Source organism: Mauremys mutica, unplaced genomic scaffold (assembly GCF_020497125.1).
Source record: "Mauremys mutica isolate MM-2020 ecotype Southern unplaced genomic scaffold, ASM2049712v1 Super-Scaffold_100098, whole genome shotgun sequence".
NCBI classification, from domain to species: Eukaryota; Metazoa; Chordata; order Testudines; family Geoemydidae; genus Mauremys; species Mauremys mutica.
The window spans coordinates 797,755-815,136 of record NW_025423265.1 but is presented as its reverse complement, the minus strand read 5'-3'; the positions used below and the strand labels follow the sequence as shown (position 1 = coordinate 815,136).

The window sequence follows — 17,382 nt, the reverse complement described above, 5'->3', positions numbered from 1 at the left end:
CTAAGCAGAGACTTGGGCTATATCTGCACCACCAAACTTACAGCCGCCCAGTGGGGAGGCAGCTTATACTGACAGGAGGCGTTTCTGTTGGTGTAGAAACACCACCTCCCCAATGTTAGCTATGCTGACAAGAGGCACTCTTCTGTCAGAAGCATCTACACCGGGAGCTATGCCAGCGTAAGTTGCAAGTGTGGGTATGTCTACACAGCAGTTAGACACCCAGGGCTGGCCTGGCCTGGCCTGCTGACCCATGCCTGTGGGGCTCAGGCTGCGGGCTGTTTCACTGCGGTGTAGCTGTCCAGGATCGGGCTGGAGCTTGAGCTCTAGGACCCTGTGAAGTGAGCCCAGAAGTCTACACAGCAGTGAAACAGCCCTGCAGCCCGAGTCAGCTGGCACAAGCCAGCCACGAGTTTTTCTTCGTTGCGTAGACATACCCAGGAGACATGGGTTAGGGGCTACATTTGCAAGCCCGGGTCCTCAGGCTTGAGGGGATCCAATATACCCCAGGCAGCTACTTGCAGGCTCCCCAGGGAACTTTGGTTAAGCAGTTTCTATGCAGTGCTCTCTACTGGCTAGTTCATGGAGACGCACTGCAGAATTGGGAAAGGTCCCTGAAAAAGAACAAAGACTCTGACCGGATTTTGAGAAATTCCAGTCCCCGTGTCGAGAGCGATGACCAAGACCACCTCTACTCCAATGGCTATGGGGGTGAGACCACACCACCAAAAGAAGTGACAGAGTCAACAAACGGGAGACAATGCTGCATCTACCTGCCCCTCTTGAGTCCAACTAGACCCCAAAAATGCATTTTCAACTGGAACATAAGAACATAAGAAAGGCCGTACCGGGTCAGACCAAAGGTCCATCTAGCCCAGTATCTGTCTACCGACAGTGGCCAATGCCAGGTGCCCCAGAGGGAGTGAACCTAACAGGCAATGATCAAGTGATCTCTCTCCTGCCATCCATCTCCATCCTCTGACGAACAGAGGCTAGGGACACCATTCTTACCCATCCTGGCTAATAGCCATTTATGGACTTAGCCTCCATGAATTTATCCAGTCCCCTTTTAAACATTGTTATAATCCTAGCCTTCACAACCTCCTCAGGTAAGGAGTTCCACAAGTTGACTGTGCGCTGTGTGAAGAAGAACTTCCTTTTATTTGTTTTAAACCTGCTGCCTATTAATTTCATTTGGTGACCCCTAGCTCTTGTATTATGGGAATAAGTAAATAACTTTTCCTTATCCACTTTCTCAACATCACTCATGATTTTATATACCTCTATCATGTCCCCCCTTAGTCTTCTCTTTTCTAAGCTGAAGAGTCCTAGCCTCTTTAATCTTTCCTCGTATGGCACCCTCTCCAAACCCCTAATCATTTTAGTTGCCCTTTTCTGAACCTTTTCTAGTGCTAGAATATCTTTTTTGAGATGAGGAGACCACATCTGTACACAGTATTCGAGATGTGGGCGTACCATGGATTTATATAAGGGCAGTAATATATTCTCAGTCTTATTCTCTATCCCCTTTTTAATGATTCCTAACATCCTGTTTGCTTTTTTGACCGCCTCTGCACACTGCGTGGACATCTTTAGAGAACTATCCAATGATGACGCCAAGATCTTTTTCCTGACTCGTTGTAGCTAATTTAGCCCCCATCATGTTGTATGTATAGTTGGGGTTATTTTTTCCAATGTGCATTACTTTACATTTATCCAAATTAAATTTCATTTGCCATTTTGTTGCCCAATCACTTAGTTTTGTGAGATCTTTTTGAAGTTCTTCACAATCTGCTTTGGTCTTAACTATCTTGAGTAGTTTAGTATCATCTGCAAACTTTGCCACCTCACTGTTTACCCCTTTCTCCAGATCATTTATGAATAAATTGAATAGGATTGGTCCCACAAAGGGGTCCAGAGCTCTCCCTTGGACTTAGGTTTGCTACCTTATGTCCTCTTCTATCTTTGCCTGAGCCTCAAGATCAAAAGGGTCAGCTGAAAACAGACGGATTCTCTCCTGCTCCCGGCGGGCTCGGTCCTGTTGCTGCTCCACCAGCACCCTGGTAAATTTCTCTGCAGTAACGAAAACAGATACAAACACCATAGTTAGGTGCACAGACACCCTTTACTGGAAATTACTCTTACAAATGAAATGCTATTAAACTTGTAGCAAAACAGTGTCTTTTAAAGATGTGGCCACCACTGAAAGGTAAAGTGACTAGTGCAATCAGCAGTGGGCTCTATTTCAGGGCTACTTGAAAAACCAGCCAGTACAGACAGAACTCACAGGCTTGATCGCGTACTCGCTCGAGATTCCCACTTTGTCTTCCGTCTCAGTGGACTGAACTACTTCGCATTGGGCCTGATGCCCAACAGCCTATGTAGACATAACAGAGTTCTCAGGTTCTGAATGAACTGAAGTTACCCTACATTTATCTTTCCATTGTCTGCAAATAAATGTAATGTGCAGAGACACCGCGATATTTAAATCAAAGAGCTGCTATTAAAGAATATGTTCATTGCTTTACTGCAGCAAGATCTACCCAATATCATGCAAGAACATCTCCAAAAGCAGCAAATAAATTACATCCAGAACAGGAATCAGAAATTCAGCATTTGTATTCTTCTAGTCTAGTCTAAATTATTCATTCGTACGTAGAACAATCTTTAGTCAAACATTTTTTTTCCAATTAGGAGAAACTGAAGTCACAATAACCATGACTCTTAACATTTCTCCCACAGATCTCAAAACGCTTTACGAAAGTGGATGTCATTACCCATACTCATTTTAACATGAGGAAATGGAGGCTATGCTACTGACTCACAGTGGTTGGTTACATCCAGTTGGTTTACACAACGTCACTGTGAGTCAGTAGCATAGTCAAGAATGTAATCCAGGTCTTCTGAATCCCAGTGTGGTGCGCTGTACATTGGACCGTGTTGCTGACAAAACCAGATGTTCCGCCAAAAAGACAGCAGCAGAACTCACTGGCCATAGATTAATTTTGCATCTGAGCAAAGTCAAAGTTCTATGACATCGCAGGCTTCAAACAGTAGTCTTATTTTTAAACCAAGTAACATAGGCCAAGATTTACAAATCTGAGTTCTTACAGTTAGATTCCTAAATCTACACTTAATGGGAGTTAAGAAGTGGTCACTTTTGAAAAAAAATTAGACACACAACTTTTAGATACCAACAGTCGAAAATTTCAGCCATGGTTTTTCAAGGTTTGTACACAACAAAATGCATTCCTAACACCACTTGCATTCAAAAATCAGAACAGTTCTGTCAACAGTAGCTAGTGCTTTCACTTCAGGAAATGCAGTGGTTCCAAATACACCTGGCCCTGAAAACTTATTTACTTTGCAAGGAGTAGGATGTTTTGATTTCCATGGCTCCATGCTCTGTATAGATGGTGCCTTCTAATGTATTGTAGTGCACCTAACACAATTACATATGCATTGAAGCTTGATGTATTTTGGACACTACAGTGAGAGCAGACCTGGATATCTGCCCAAATGCTGTTGGCAAATTCTGACAGTATAACCTGGTAATCCACCCTCTGAATGCACAGAGCTGTACCAAATCTGAATTACGAGAGTTTACTGTACAGATTAGACAAGAAAAGCGGCAGATGAACTAGTCCTGGGATCCTGTAGTTAGTGCTCTGCACCACTACTACCGCGAGTGTCCTTGCACCATCAAGGGTGGCAAGCGCTAGAAGCAGTGCTCTCATCCTAGGATGGGGAGGAAGAACATCTCCTGTGGTTCTGCAACAAGCTCTCCGATATAGGACACACACTGCTAGGCTCAAAAGAGGGCCAATGAAAGACACGTTTTATGGAAAGTAAAGGATTGTGTGCTTTAGTAACATGGCATACAGCACTGTACATTACTGTGTTCCCTCGCTCTTTGCAACTGTTCATATACATCAAATCAATATAGAGAATTAAAAAAAAGCCATGTACCTCTCTCCTCCAGCCTTCCTGTACTGGAAGGCGTCACCAGCCTGCAGTTTTTGAAAAGGAGAAAAACTGGGGGGAGGCTCTTCTACAGAGTGTTTTTTCCTTCCATCATCTCTCCCAAACCTCCACATTAGTAACCAAGTTCCTGATAGGCTGTTTCCCACAAATGGATCTTTAGTAAGAGTTTATAACCATGCATTTTAATGCCTCCAAATGATCTGTTTTCACACTAAATGAGCTCTATGTTATTGCAAAAATAAATAAAATAAAGCTCAAATAAGACAAGGTGTGAGCAGCAAAGAACAGGTGTTCAGCAGCAGAGCACGGAGGGCATCATACCACTAAGCCTGCCAAGTGCACCACCATCTTAGATAGCACTCAGAAGGATTTCAACAACTGGTTTCTAAAAAAGCCAAATTTAATTTTTTTAAAAAAGACATATAAGGAAACTCTTCAAAAGGAATAGTGAAATAAACACTGTTTACTGGTTCCCAGGGCGACCACAAGGCTGCCAGATTAGGTGCCTGCCAGTGAGATTCGAAGCCTTTCTTATTTAGGTTTTTTTATGTCCATGTCTGTAGTGACATATATTAATATCTTCCAGGCTTTTCCAAGGGAGGTAGGATGGGATTTAAAATGAGCTATTTCCTGTCTGGGTCATAGAGAGCTAGGGGTGGTAACACAATTACCAATTGGTACAGTTGGCAGGAGTCTCAGTACAGAGGCCAGGGATGGAACTGGTCCTAAAAACTGATCTCACCCCCCAGATGTGATCCCTCCAAGAAAGGGGACAAGGCATATCAGCAGTCAGGTGGAGGAAGTTTGCAAAGCTGTTGCTAGCTAGTGCTATTCCTCTTCTGGGGATAGGGGAATTCCACCTCCAATGCTGTCAGCATTAAACTCACTAAGAAGCCATTGTGTGACTGAACACGCATAACTACTTCGTACTAGAATTCAGCACAGATGGACGTTACCACGTAACAGCCTCAGACAAAGCAAGGAAGAACCAATTGCCTCCAAATCCCAATTTACCAAGGTCTCCACTGAGCAGTGCCTCAGCCAGGGGTGGATTGCGTTCTTTCAGCAGGGACAGCTCGTGGGGATTGGCAAGCAACATGTCCCGTAACAGTGCTGGATTGTCCAAGCCCTGAGGGGATGAAGGTGTATCCGGAGGTGATGGGCGAAGATGCTGCGCTGGTTGCTGCTGCTGCTGGGCTGACGTCCCAGGCACTGTAATGCTGCTGAAGTCTATCCTGGGCAGACCTTAAGGAAAAAGGAGTCAACAGTTTGACCATTTCACATTCTCAGCTGCTGTGGACAATGCAGTCAAAAGCTGTGGAATGGTTGAACAAAGTACACTAACATTTCATGTACATAGCAATTCATGTCTGAGCTCCACTGTGTCACCAACATGTTCAGGTTAGTGGGTTAGGAATATTATTACATATTTATGTAACTGATCTATTCACATATCTGGCCCATTTTCTGGGGAAACTCACTTAACCCCCTCCGACTCAATTTTTCAACTCTGAGATATGCATACCACCAATCTACCTCACGAGGGGGTTATGAGGCTTAACTCCGTCTACAAAGCACTTCTGAATTCCTCAGATGAAAGAAGATACTGTAGTAAGAAAAATATTACTGAAGCCCTGCACTGCCGCCACCAATCTTCCAGCCGAGGCAGAGTTGGGACCTTTACAGCCATTCCCCTGCTATAACCTGCAGTCAACATTTCCTTTTGTAAGGGATACAATTATAATGGGAACTCTTAGGACTAAGAATTAAAAGGGGGAAGGGTGGTAGAAGTAGGACTCCAATTCTATACTATGGGGCTTGAGGAACCTTTTGAATATATATTGCATCATGTGATTGGGTTTGCTAAGCTTCAGCTTCTCTGTGCATTAGTAACAATATGTACTCAGAGCACACATTGCCACAGCCCTCTAATGTGTAAGAGCAGCACAAACTGCATATTATTACACCATTATACGGAATGGGAGGGTAACAGGAAGCCTTATGAAAATCCACGACTTCACAGAAGCTGCTTTTTCTGAACCAAATTATTTTGGTCACTTCTCTCTCAACCCTGAACAGCAAACTAAATCATGCCTACCCATGGACTAAAACATCACTGCAAGAGGTAAACCCTTTAAGTAACCAAAGCAAAGAAAAAGCCCACCCCCAAACAAGAACAGTTTTGCCTGATGAGGGTGGCTATTGTGAAGTTTCTCAAGCACTTTTATGAAATGTGTTACACACACATATAAAATAGTATTTTGGTGTATTTATTTACTAATGAACCAACGTTCTGCCCCAAGTATATTTTTCATCACCAAGTTATTAACTCTCTGAAAAAGGGGGCGTTTTAAATTTAATAGATTCGTAGACCCGTGAGAAGACGGCATTAGTTAAATTTCACACACATCAATGAATAAAACCTCCAGAGCATCAAGAGGCTAAACAGCCACAATTTAAAGGTAATCTGGGTACAATGGACATCCGGGTACCGCAAGGGGGACTGCAAGACAACAGCAGGTAGCCCAGCGAGTTAGTCTGAAGAGTTTCTCACCTGGAAACTGGGCTGGAGGCCGTGGCTCTGTGTTCTCCTTTTGCCGTAAAATCACCACATCCCCATCTTTCAAGCCATATGAGGCCAATGATCTGTGGTTGTCAGTTAGAGGCCTCTCTGCATAGACAATCTGTATATAGGGAGAGAGACAGGGTGATAGGAAACAAGCTTATGCATGGCACAAAGTGAACTGACAGCAAGACCCTAAATGGTGATTTTACTTAGGAACATTAAATCTGATTCACTATAAATTTCAAGATGAATCCAAAAGAATTACTGGTAAGCGTGCAATTCTCATCAGACTGCTGCAAATCAAGTGCCCTGTGCACTAGGCAGACAGATCCCAAGAAATAAGTACGCAGTCCTCCACAGAGAATTATTCTTACAGGAAACCAACATGGTTTCACAGTACATAGCATTTCTGAGAAGGGCTGGTTAAGGAATAAGAAGAATGGAAGATTTTAGAGCAGCTTTGGATAAGGCCCTGATTTCTACATATTCCCATATAAACCTGGAATCACCTTCAGCGAAAACTCTACTGTCTGCCTACTTCCTAAATTGTGACCTCCCATCATAAAAATGACAGCAGCAATAAAGCATTTAACTTTATAAATTTCAAGGCAGAAGTGTTGAATACTGGACAGGATAGGAGGACATGAGGTCTTCAGTGGAATTGTGAACATGTAGCCATGACTTTCCATAACATACAGTTTTAAAAAAAACTTACATTATCATTAACTTATGTCAATGCGCAATAAATTCTAAAGTCAGAAGAGACCAACAGATCATCCAGCCTGACCCCCTGTATGTCACAGGCCAACACCATCCGCACACTAAATCCAACAACTGAAGTTAGACCAAAGTATTACAGCCCACTGGAGACTAGACTACTAGGTGCCGCAGGCAGAGACTAAGAGGGACCCGAGGCCCCTGCAACGGCAGGGAAATTATTAAATAAGTTGTACCCAGATAATCCTAGCAAGTGACCCTCTCTCTCACGACGCAGAGGAAGGCCAAAAAAACCCCCTAAAGTCACTGTCAATCTGACCTGGGGGAAAATTCCTCCCCAACCCCAAACATGGTAATCAGTTAGACCCTGAGCCATCTCTGACTGTTGGAGATATCTGCTAACAGCAATCGTGGACAGGCCATATGCCACAGTATGCAACCACATCATATCATCCCCTCCATAAACTTGTCAAACTCAGTCTTGAAACAAATTAGGTTGCACTAACTACTCCCTCTGAAGAGTCTTCTAGAACTTCATTCCTCTGATGGTTAAAAACCTTCATCTAATTTCAACTTGGTGAAGGCAAGTTGATATCCATTTGTTCTTGCACCAGCATTGGCCCTTAACTTGAACACCCGGGTGGGAGAGGAGTTATTTATCACTCTGATGTATTTATAGAGAGCAATCCTATCTCTCCAGAGCCTTCATTTAGGCTAAACAACCCAAGCTCCAAGTCTCCTCTTATAAGGTAAATTCTCCATTTCTCTGATCATCCTAGCAGCCCTTCTCTGCACATGTTTCAGTTTGAATTCATCTCTCAAACATGGGAGACCAGAATTGCATGCAGTAGTCCAGATGAGGTCCTCCAGTCAATATCAGAGACATTTTTAAAAAAATGAGGCGTCCTTATGGCACCTTAGAGACTAACAAATTTATATGGGCATAAGCTTTTGTGGGCTAGAACCTACTTCATCAGATGCATAGAGTGAAATATATATATACTGCTTACTGTATTTATTACAGCACATGAAAAGATGGCAGTTGCCTTACCAAGTAGGGGGTCAGTGCTAACGAGGCCAATTTAATCAAGGTGGAAGTGGCCTATTCTCAACAGTTGACAAGAAGGGGTGAATATCAATAGAGGGAAAATTACTTTTTGTAGTGCTAACAAGGCCAATTATGGGAGAAATTAAAGTCTTCCATAATCACACAATTCCCAGTAGCAGTTCTCTCATTGGGCTATCCATATCCAAATCAGATTCTGGGGGTCGGTAACAGACCCCAAGCACTATCCCAGGGGAGTCTGTTTCCATTCTTCTCCAAAATGATTTTGACCCAAACATTCCACTCCATCACTTCTAAGTTCTTTACAGGCTACCTCATCATTAACATACAGTGCGACTACACCACGTTTATCTTTATTTCTGTCTTTCCTGACCAGCACATACCCTTCGAAACCTGTACTCCAGTCATGACTACTATTCCACCATGCTTCCATTAACCCTATTATACCTGGTTTCACCTCCTGCACCAGTAGTTCTAGTTCTTCCTGTTTGCAACCCAGGCTCCATTTATACTTCGTAAGCTATTTTGATCCAGGGCATGGGTAAATTTTGTTGAGTTTTAAATCAGCAGAGAAGAAACATTACAACCAATTCTTATTGGCATTATGAAGCTTTGTTTGTGATGAGATGATTGTTAAAGCAGCATCTCACAAAACTAAATACACCACACCCAGTGGTTCACCACATGAGTTAGTCATGCCACTGACAGGGAAAAAAACAAGCTAGGAATAAACCTGACCTGCAGCTGTAAATCTTAAATGACAGTTTCTTCATATGGATATTCTGGGAGACACAACTTAATCAGTTTAAGAGAGATTTAGCTTGTCTTCTTGCTTGGATTGGATTTTTAAACTTTCCACCTTAACAGCTCAAAGCATGAATTAAGCACACAGCAGTTACACCATATCCCTCAGCAGAGCAACTTAACACACTCTTAACCATCCTCCTTTACAGGCAAAATGAGCTAATTTGACTTTGTTGCTTCTGTGTGGTATAAAACATTACAAAAGCAAACGCTGATGAGACAGCTCAGTACTAAGTCACTAGCTTCTCTGAAGCTGGGCAGTGCCCAAGATTCCCCCAACATTATGAAGTGCTCTGATTTTGCAAAGAATGCCAGACCAGGAAGGCAGCTAGCTTTCTGCTGCTTGAATGACAATACAGCAGGAATGCCTTTCCTTTAAAAGCAAGAACAAAAGCAGTGCAGATTTAAAATTTTATTAGAAAATGTTTAAAAATAGATGATACAGAGTGTTGAAAATTCAGTTATTAGTCATTGGGGGTACCATACAGAGTATAGGGGGATGTTATTACAAACTCTACCAAACAAAACTATAATGTTTGTAAGCTATTGATTCATGCTGCTGAGGTATCATGCTAGAAGAGCACCACCTCTGGTCGGTTCTAGCACCTGTACTACAATCTGTTTAATGATTCTCTCCATCCATCAGCAGATCGATGGCGCTGAAAGGCACTATATGCTCCCCCACTCTACTGTACTGATGAGATTCTGTGCTGGGCCTATGTGTACCATCACTGCCCACTCTCCATTCAGCTATGAATACTTTAGCCTGCTACAGATCTTCCACAGGTCTAGGAGTTTGGAGCTGCCCAGGCTTCATAGCAGGTTAAGACCACACCCAACTGATAGGCACCGCCTGGTACAGTCAAGGTCTTGGTCTAACACTGGTACATAATACCACCTAGCTCTTATATAGCACTTTTCATCAGTAGATCTCAAAGTGCCTCACAAAGGGAGGTCAGTGACACTTCCTACTAGAGATCCCCAGGCAGCACATAAGTAAATCAAAATCTGGAAGGAGAACTCTTACTCTAATTTTCAATAGGATGTCAACCAGTTTTTGCTCCCAAGTAATTGCAGTCAAGAAAATGGATTAGCCATAAAAGTAGCATGCTTTATAAATACTGAGAAGAATAGTGTCAGCAATGTAAAAAACTAGAGGTTGATGTAGTTATCTCTGCAGCACTGTACTGTGAGAATCAGAGTTCTAAGCTCCTGGGGCCACCCACAGCAGGTAACTCGTGACTGGTACTCAGAGAACTGGTGATGGGCTCCAGATCTCCTTAGCTGAAGTGTTATGACAATGTGCAATCCAAGAGCAGGTCAGTACATGGAGGTGGGGTAGAGGCTGAAGAAGGAAAGTATATAAAATATTCATGATCCCAGAAGACTCCAAACTAAGTTCCAGCAGCATATTTTGTTCAGATTCCCCTCCCTTTCCAAATCTCTTCATAGGATGGATGGTGCACTCTGTTAGCCATACCAAATTAAAAAAAAAATATCACAAACTTGTTAGCAATCAAAAGGTGAATAGGAGGCAAAAATCTCACTATTCCCTTCACCTCTCTTGCCTTCTATTCCCCTCCACATGCCCTACTCGCTGCCTGCTCCACTTGCCTCCCTGTTCCCTGCGTCTCCTTTCGTCACAAGTGTTTTTGTGCCACCCCTTTGGCTGAGAACATCTTCTCTGCCTTTGTGCCACACAGCTTCAACTATCTCCATTAAATCTTTCCTCACAGTGCATCCTTTTTAGCAGGGTGGATTTGATTTAAATTGATTTAAATCACTAGTCAGGAAGACTCAATTTAATCATGGATTTCTACATAAAAGTGCATTCTTGTTGGCTGTTATAACCTTAATACATATTCTTCACAACTCAGAGACAGAGGAGACCCAAACTGGGCCTCATCTACGGCCTGCTGCCATTCTAGGTTTTCCCTTCTAGTGAGAGAATGGTATGGTAGATCAATGAAAGCTACACTCAGAAAGACCTCAAGACTTCTCGAATATGCGGCTCAAACAGTTTCACTTTTGTTTCTACTGCCTGTCCCTCCCTTCTCACATTTATCTCCACACTTCTCCTATTCCACCCCCAACAATCTTCTATTCATTGAACTTTTTGAAATTTTGCACTTTTAAAGAGAGGTAAGGGATTGACTCTGTGTACACAAATTTGCAGAGGGACAATAGGGTTGAGGTCTGTTATTTCTTACCTCTATATATTACTTATTTAAAAACATTTTTGCTGTTACCAAGCATGTTATCTCTGGAGACACAAATCCAGTTTGAGAACTGCAAAACTAAACATCTCTGATGGTATCTTCTAGAGTCCCATTGGGTAAATAGAAAGATTAACCTAAATAATCTATACAGAAGCCCCTGGGATCCCATAAAATTGCACCTTCCTTGGGGCAGGAGCCTGACAATTTTGCTTTTAAAGCAACATGCCCCAGATCATTGTAAAAAGAGAGCTATGATAAAAATAATGCAAGAACGAGCCCCTGAGTTAAAAAACAATTTGTCAGTTTAAGCAAGCACAGTCCTTCCTTATTGGAAGCTGATCCTTGTCCTTAAGACAAGCTGGTCTTCCAATAAGTAAAATACAAATGGTATTTATATAGTTTCTTCCTATGAAAGATTGCAAAATGCTCTATAGAAATAGGGGCTGACTAGAAAGTTTGTTATACAGATATCGGCCCAGCAAATACATGGGCAGAAAGGGAAAATGATGGACAGGAAGGAAGGAAAATGGAAGGAAGCAGGAATTAGCAAGGGACAGGTGAATGGAAGCAAGGAGAGAAGCAGAAGCACTTATGATGGTGTTTGGAGTCAATTGCAGGTTATTTGACATAGATAACCGTAGAAGCTAGTATATAAGCTAGTATATAAAACTTTAAAATTATTTGCTGAGAGGCAGCAGCTCAGAGGGAAAAAATCCCACAGACGGAGCAGCACAAGCAAGCAAACGAGTACACGACCACCCATCATCTTAAAATAGAGTCAGTGTTGTCACGTTATTATGCAAGTAGCAGGAGGGACATATCTGAAAAACAAGAGGTGTTTACACTTCAGGCAGTACTTCAGAAATTCAAGCCTCCAGTTGCCGTCATTTGTACATTCTCACATGCAGGGAAGTTATGCTGGTCATTGGCAATAGGAAGAACACGGGATATTCATGTTTTTGTAGTCACAGCTTTCAGGGTTAACTGCTACTTAGTGGTCATGGGGGTCCTCTTCCCCTGCAGGCAAAGTGGAAGAACATGGACCAGGAGGGGCCTGGGACTCTGATTTTACTGTACCAGGACAAGTCTCATTTAAGAACATGTATCTGGATTTGATATTCATTCTCTGTATAAACATGGGTTGACAGCAGCATAAAAAGAATTGGAATCTTTGCGATCCATCGTCCCTCGCTCCCCGCTGAGAAAAATAAAGAGTTTTCCCTAAGGAACTCCACGGGCCTTTGATTTTCTAATCTCATTTTAGACTACGGTGGTTAGATCAGTGATTTGATTCTGCAGTTACTTGGCTTTCGAATAGGACGGTGTGCAGCACGTCACTGGAAGCAGATAAGATATGGAGCTTTCCAGCACTAAGTAACTGGCATCAACTCATCCAAACTCAGAAGTGATCAAAAGTCAGCATTAAACCTGTATTGCGGGTATGGGAGCTACTGCACACAATATTTTCATGTTGTTTTTTAGATGTCCTTTATTATTCTTCTTCACATTTCTGTAGTGCTCAGATGCCCAAACCAGGATCCCATTGCCCTACACAGGCCGCATATAAAGACACGGTTCAGGTCCTGAAAAGCTTATGACTTGATCTCCTGGGATTTTTGCATGTCTTAAAGTGTTGAACCAATTTCACTAAAACCTTGAGAGCAGCCAAGTTAAATACTGGGTTGTACAGGAAGCTAATAGAGAACAATAGCTCAGAAACAATAAGGCAACATGAAGGCTCAGACCTAGTAGCTTTTGGTGATTAGTCTTAATTCCACCAGAAGTGGGGAGACTTCTCCCTTCCCCAAAATTAAGAGACTATCTGGGGAGGCAAATTAAGTTTACAGATGTGGCTTGATAGAGGCAACCACATCATTTAAATCTACCCATTCGCATGCACACACACAGGTCTGACTATTTGGGAAACAAAAGGACAGAAATATTTGATTTCTTTTAAAACTGTATTTCCAGGCCTTTTCCCAGTGAACACCCTAAAACTTTACCCTAAATAATAATCGCAGCAAACCAGCCCTAGTTGCCAATATATCTGGTGGCTGTTTGATGGACCCCAGGAAATGAACTGAAGGCCCTAGTCTAGAACTCAATGGACACATGTCCACACCACAAAACCATCTACCGTAATCAAGCTCCTTACCCACTCTATAAAGTGGCATCTGAACTATACCTCTCAACCCAATCACAAAGGAATGGGTGTGGAGGCGTCTCACCCAGGGCTGAGATGAGTCAGAGAACTTGGCCAATGTGGGGGAAAAGCTTATTATACTCCTTCTGCCCATACTGAACCTGTTGCAAAGAGAAACTGACATCAACCTCCAGGGCTGTCAGTCTAACACTCTTCACCAGCACTAATATTCACTTAAAATTTAAATTAAAGTTTTGGGCTGTATGAGCGTATTTTCGAAAAGATCAAAAAAGCAAAGGGCAATGATCACAGAATGCTCCATGCGCTTTGACAGGTAACTCCAGCCTCTGATTTGGTGCTATGAGAAAGGAGAGAGACGGCAGATATGGCACTGCACAAAAACACTGTTAGATCAGATGTGGGCAGAAATGACAACCGGACATCAGCACTCAAGCGCCAAATGGTGTGCAACCCTATCTTGGGTGGGTTGCATCCCCCTCTAACACACACCTAGCACTTGTTTTTTTCTTATATTTTGGCAACACTTGTATATCTTGTCACGCCAGTAAAGCCTTACTGAATTTGAACTCAATTGAGATATTCTCTATGAAAGTCCTAGACACCAATTTTCACTTCAGCTGCCTCTCACACCCAAAAGGAAAGAAGTGAAAACCTCATTCTCACACACCCCAAACTGGTATTTCAGGCTTAAGAAGGGTCCGGGACCAAGTCAACCTGATGTACTAAGTGTTAGAAGAAATCTAAAGGAATTCTCATCCTAAAATGCTACCCCATTTCCTTAGTAGAATGAGGGAGAGGATGTTAAGCAATTTCTTAGATGGGCTGAAGGTGCAGCCAACTTCCTAGTAGCAACTCTGAGATGTTTCCCTAGGCAAGGAGCTGGGAGGCCAGCCTCTTCACCCCAAAACTCACACAACCTCATCACTCTGAAAGGGCAGAGAAATCCTCACTTTCCCCTCTCTCCAGGGACTCAGATGGTTCTTGGAAACTAGATGGGGTGAGCCTGGCTTGCAGCTTTAAAAGGGGGCAGTGGGAGACAGCCAGGGACACTGGAGAGACTGGAATCTGAGAGAGACTGTTCTAGCAATAAAGTGGATTTGGTGGGTCTGAAGAAAGGGATCTAAATGTGGCTGTCAGTGGATCCAAGATCATGCCACCCAAGAACAGAATAGAGGGGTCTCTATTATGAGGGAGAGAAAGTCTCCAGGCTTTGCATCTCTGGGTCTGGGATGGTGAGGTGGGAGAGAGAGACTCTGGCTCCATTGATTGGAAGATGTGTCCTGAAGATAGGTGGAGGGATCCTACAAACGTAGTGGAGAGTCACTTCTTGGGGAGATGAGGTCCCGTCTTTTGGCTACCATGAGCCAGAGTAGAAGGGGTCACTCCCTAGACGAGATCCCATGGCAGTCTTAAGAGAGGAGATGAAATCTAAGGTCTCTCCCAGCTGTTGGGTGTAGGAGCGGAGGGTTAACAAGGCATGGCTGTCCTTCTGCAGGGAAGGGGCCCCAGGTCCCCCACAGGTTCCTTAATTCCACAACACTCTCTCGGAGACAGAAACACTGGGGAGATCCCCCTCTCAGAGGCTCCACTGGCTCTTAGCCATGGGGATCCTGGGATGAGCCGAGTTCCCTTAGCACCTCATCTGACACTGCTGCAGGGGTACCAGGGAGGGGCAGAGGCTAGAACGCGGGGGTCTCACTCTCCCCGGGTCACGTCCCTGAGAGGCTGGGGGAGTGTCTCTCTGTAAGTCCTCTCCAGGGCCGGGAAATACACGTGGGGTCTCCCCAGGCTGGGAGGAGGGGGGACCCTGGCAGGGGGCCCGGCAAGGGGCCAGCAGAAGGGGGGGGGTCTCCCCATGGCGGAGAATGAGGGGACCAGGTGGGGGGAAGGGGATGGAGCAGGGTGACCGGTGGGAGAAGGGGGGGGGGTCTCCCTGCGGCAGGGAATGAGGGGACCGGGCGGGAGAAGAGGACCCGGGGGAAGGGGACCGGGCGGGGAGCGGGAGAAGAGGGACCCGGGGGGAAGGGGACGGAGCGGGGACCTGGCGTGAGAAGAAGGGTCTCCTCGCGGCAGGGAATGAGGGGACCGAGCAGGGAGCGGGGCGGCGGAGAAGGGGGCCCGGGGAAAGGGGACCGGGCGGGGAGGGGGGCGGCCCGGCGGGAGAAGGGGGACCCAGGGGAAGGGGACCGGGCGGGAGAGGGGGGCGGCGGAGAAGGGGGACCCGGGCGGGGAGGGGGCGGGGGGACCGGGCGGGAGAAGAAGGGTCTCCTCGCGGCAGGGAATGAGGGGACCGAGCAGGGAGCCGGGGGGCCCGGCGGGGCGGCGGAGAAGGGGGCCCGGGGAAAGGGGACCGGGCGGGGAGGGGGGCGGCGGAGAAGGGGGACCCGGGCGGGGGGACCGGGCGGGAGAAGAAAGGTCTCCTCGCGGCAGGGAATGAGGGGACCGGGCGGGAGAAGGGGGCCCGGGGGAAGGGGACCGGGCGGGGAGGGGGGCGGCCCGGCGGGAGAAGGGGGCCCGGGGGAAGGGGACGGGGCGGGGGGACCGGGCGGGAGTCTCCTCACCTGGCTCTCGGCCGCGGGGATGCCGGACTCCAGCTCGCAGAGCGCCCGGAAGTTCTGCAGCTCGAAGTCGGCGTCCACCTGCAGGGAGAAGGTGAGCTCGGAGCGGTCCCGGCGCAGGCAGAACACGGTGAGCAGCATGGCCGGGCCGGGCCAGACCGGGCTCCGCCACCAGCAGCGCCGCCGCCCGCCGCCGCCGCCAAGCGCCGCGCCCGCTGTCGTAAAAGCCCCGCCCGGCCGGCGCTGTCGCGCGCTGCCGGAAGTGACTCGGGCGGGATCAGCTCAGTTCCCGGGCGCGGAGCCGCCCCCGGGACCCCCCGTGACCTGCGGGCCCCCCCCCCCCCGCTGTATTTTGTGTGACAGATTTGAGTTGTGATTCTACAAGCGAGGGAAGCAGCAAGAACCTGCCCGTGTGAAGTTCCATAGCCAGGGTACCAGCTCGCTTAATCGAGGAACAGGCCATGCAGGTGACTTGAGTGAGGTGAGAATGAAAGTGAGTTAGTCAGGCACGTGGGATTAAACACCACTATCGTCTACACGCTGCATCCACTACAGTAATGGCAAAAGTTCACAGCCCATCACTGGCTTTCTAACCACCCCTGCAGTGTATTGATGCAGGGCTTTAGGTTGCATTTGTTATACAGACCAGTTCTGTATTTGCTAAATTCCTTAATATTTTGTGTACTTTGAGACTTTTGATGTCACGGGAAGATTAAGTGCCTTCCTTGCAAAAGAAACATATGGAAAATTAGGAATTGCCGATTAAAAACCCTAGTAAGATTAAAAAAATAGTTACAAAAGCAATCCTGAGACTCTTGGCATCAGGATATGGCATCTCTGGGGGTGGCCATGCTGCCACAGTCACAACAGCCATATGATGCAGGAACCAGAGTGCAGAGTGGAAGCTGTTGCCCCTCTGCCCTAGGAAGGAGAGTGTGGATGTTGACTATCAGAAGCGGGTGAGTTAAGGTCTCTAAACTGCTGCAGAGGGAAGAAGGGTAGGTGGGTTTTTCCCAATTGATTACAGCAGGATGTTTTTTTGGCAAGAAGGTGTTAGAAGCTTCCCCTCCTCCACTACATTTAGCCCTTCATATCTTTGGAGAACTTGGAACTCTGGCAGCAGCTGATGGAGTTATCACACCCTCTCTGAGGCATTCTCCAATATGGTTCTATGCCCTAGAACTCAAAGACACATTTCTAGATCAGCACATCTGAGGAAAAAGATACCAAGTGTATTACATCCATCCTGCAAGACCCACCTCAGAAAGTCTGTCTGAATTGTTTGTTTTACCAGAAAACTCTTCTCT

The 17,382-nt window shown here is 45.6% G+C and overlaps 1 protein-coding gene across 4 annotated transcripts in view; it reads right to left on the bottom strand.

Moving 5' to 3' along the window:
- The window catches only part of LOC123358863 (protein DDI1 homolog 2), a 34,359-nt gene extending 18,097 nt beyond the window's left edge, over positions 1-16,262 (bottom strand). For 2 of the 4 annotated variants that reach the window (XM_045001021.1, XM_045001022.1), the window contains exons 1-4: positions 16,079-16,257; positions 6,536-6,665; positions 4,996-5,226; positions 1,944-2,070 (exon numbers count right to left, since the gene is read on the bottom strand). In XM_045001021.1, the coding sequence (XP_044856956.1) occupies positions 1,944-2,070; positions 4,996-5,226; positions 6,536-6,665; positions 16,079-16,216 (626 nt within the window). In that variant the 5' untranslated portion in view covers positions 16,217-16,257. Of the gene's footprint in view, positions 1-1,943; positions 2,071-4,995; positions 5,227-6,535; positions 6,666-16,078 lie in introns of all 4 variants that reach the window. The other 2 variants (XM_045001018.1, XM_045001020.1) reach the window with 2 other exon arrangements.
- Positions 16,263-17,382: the final 1,120 nt, after the last annotated feature.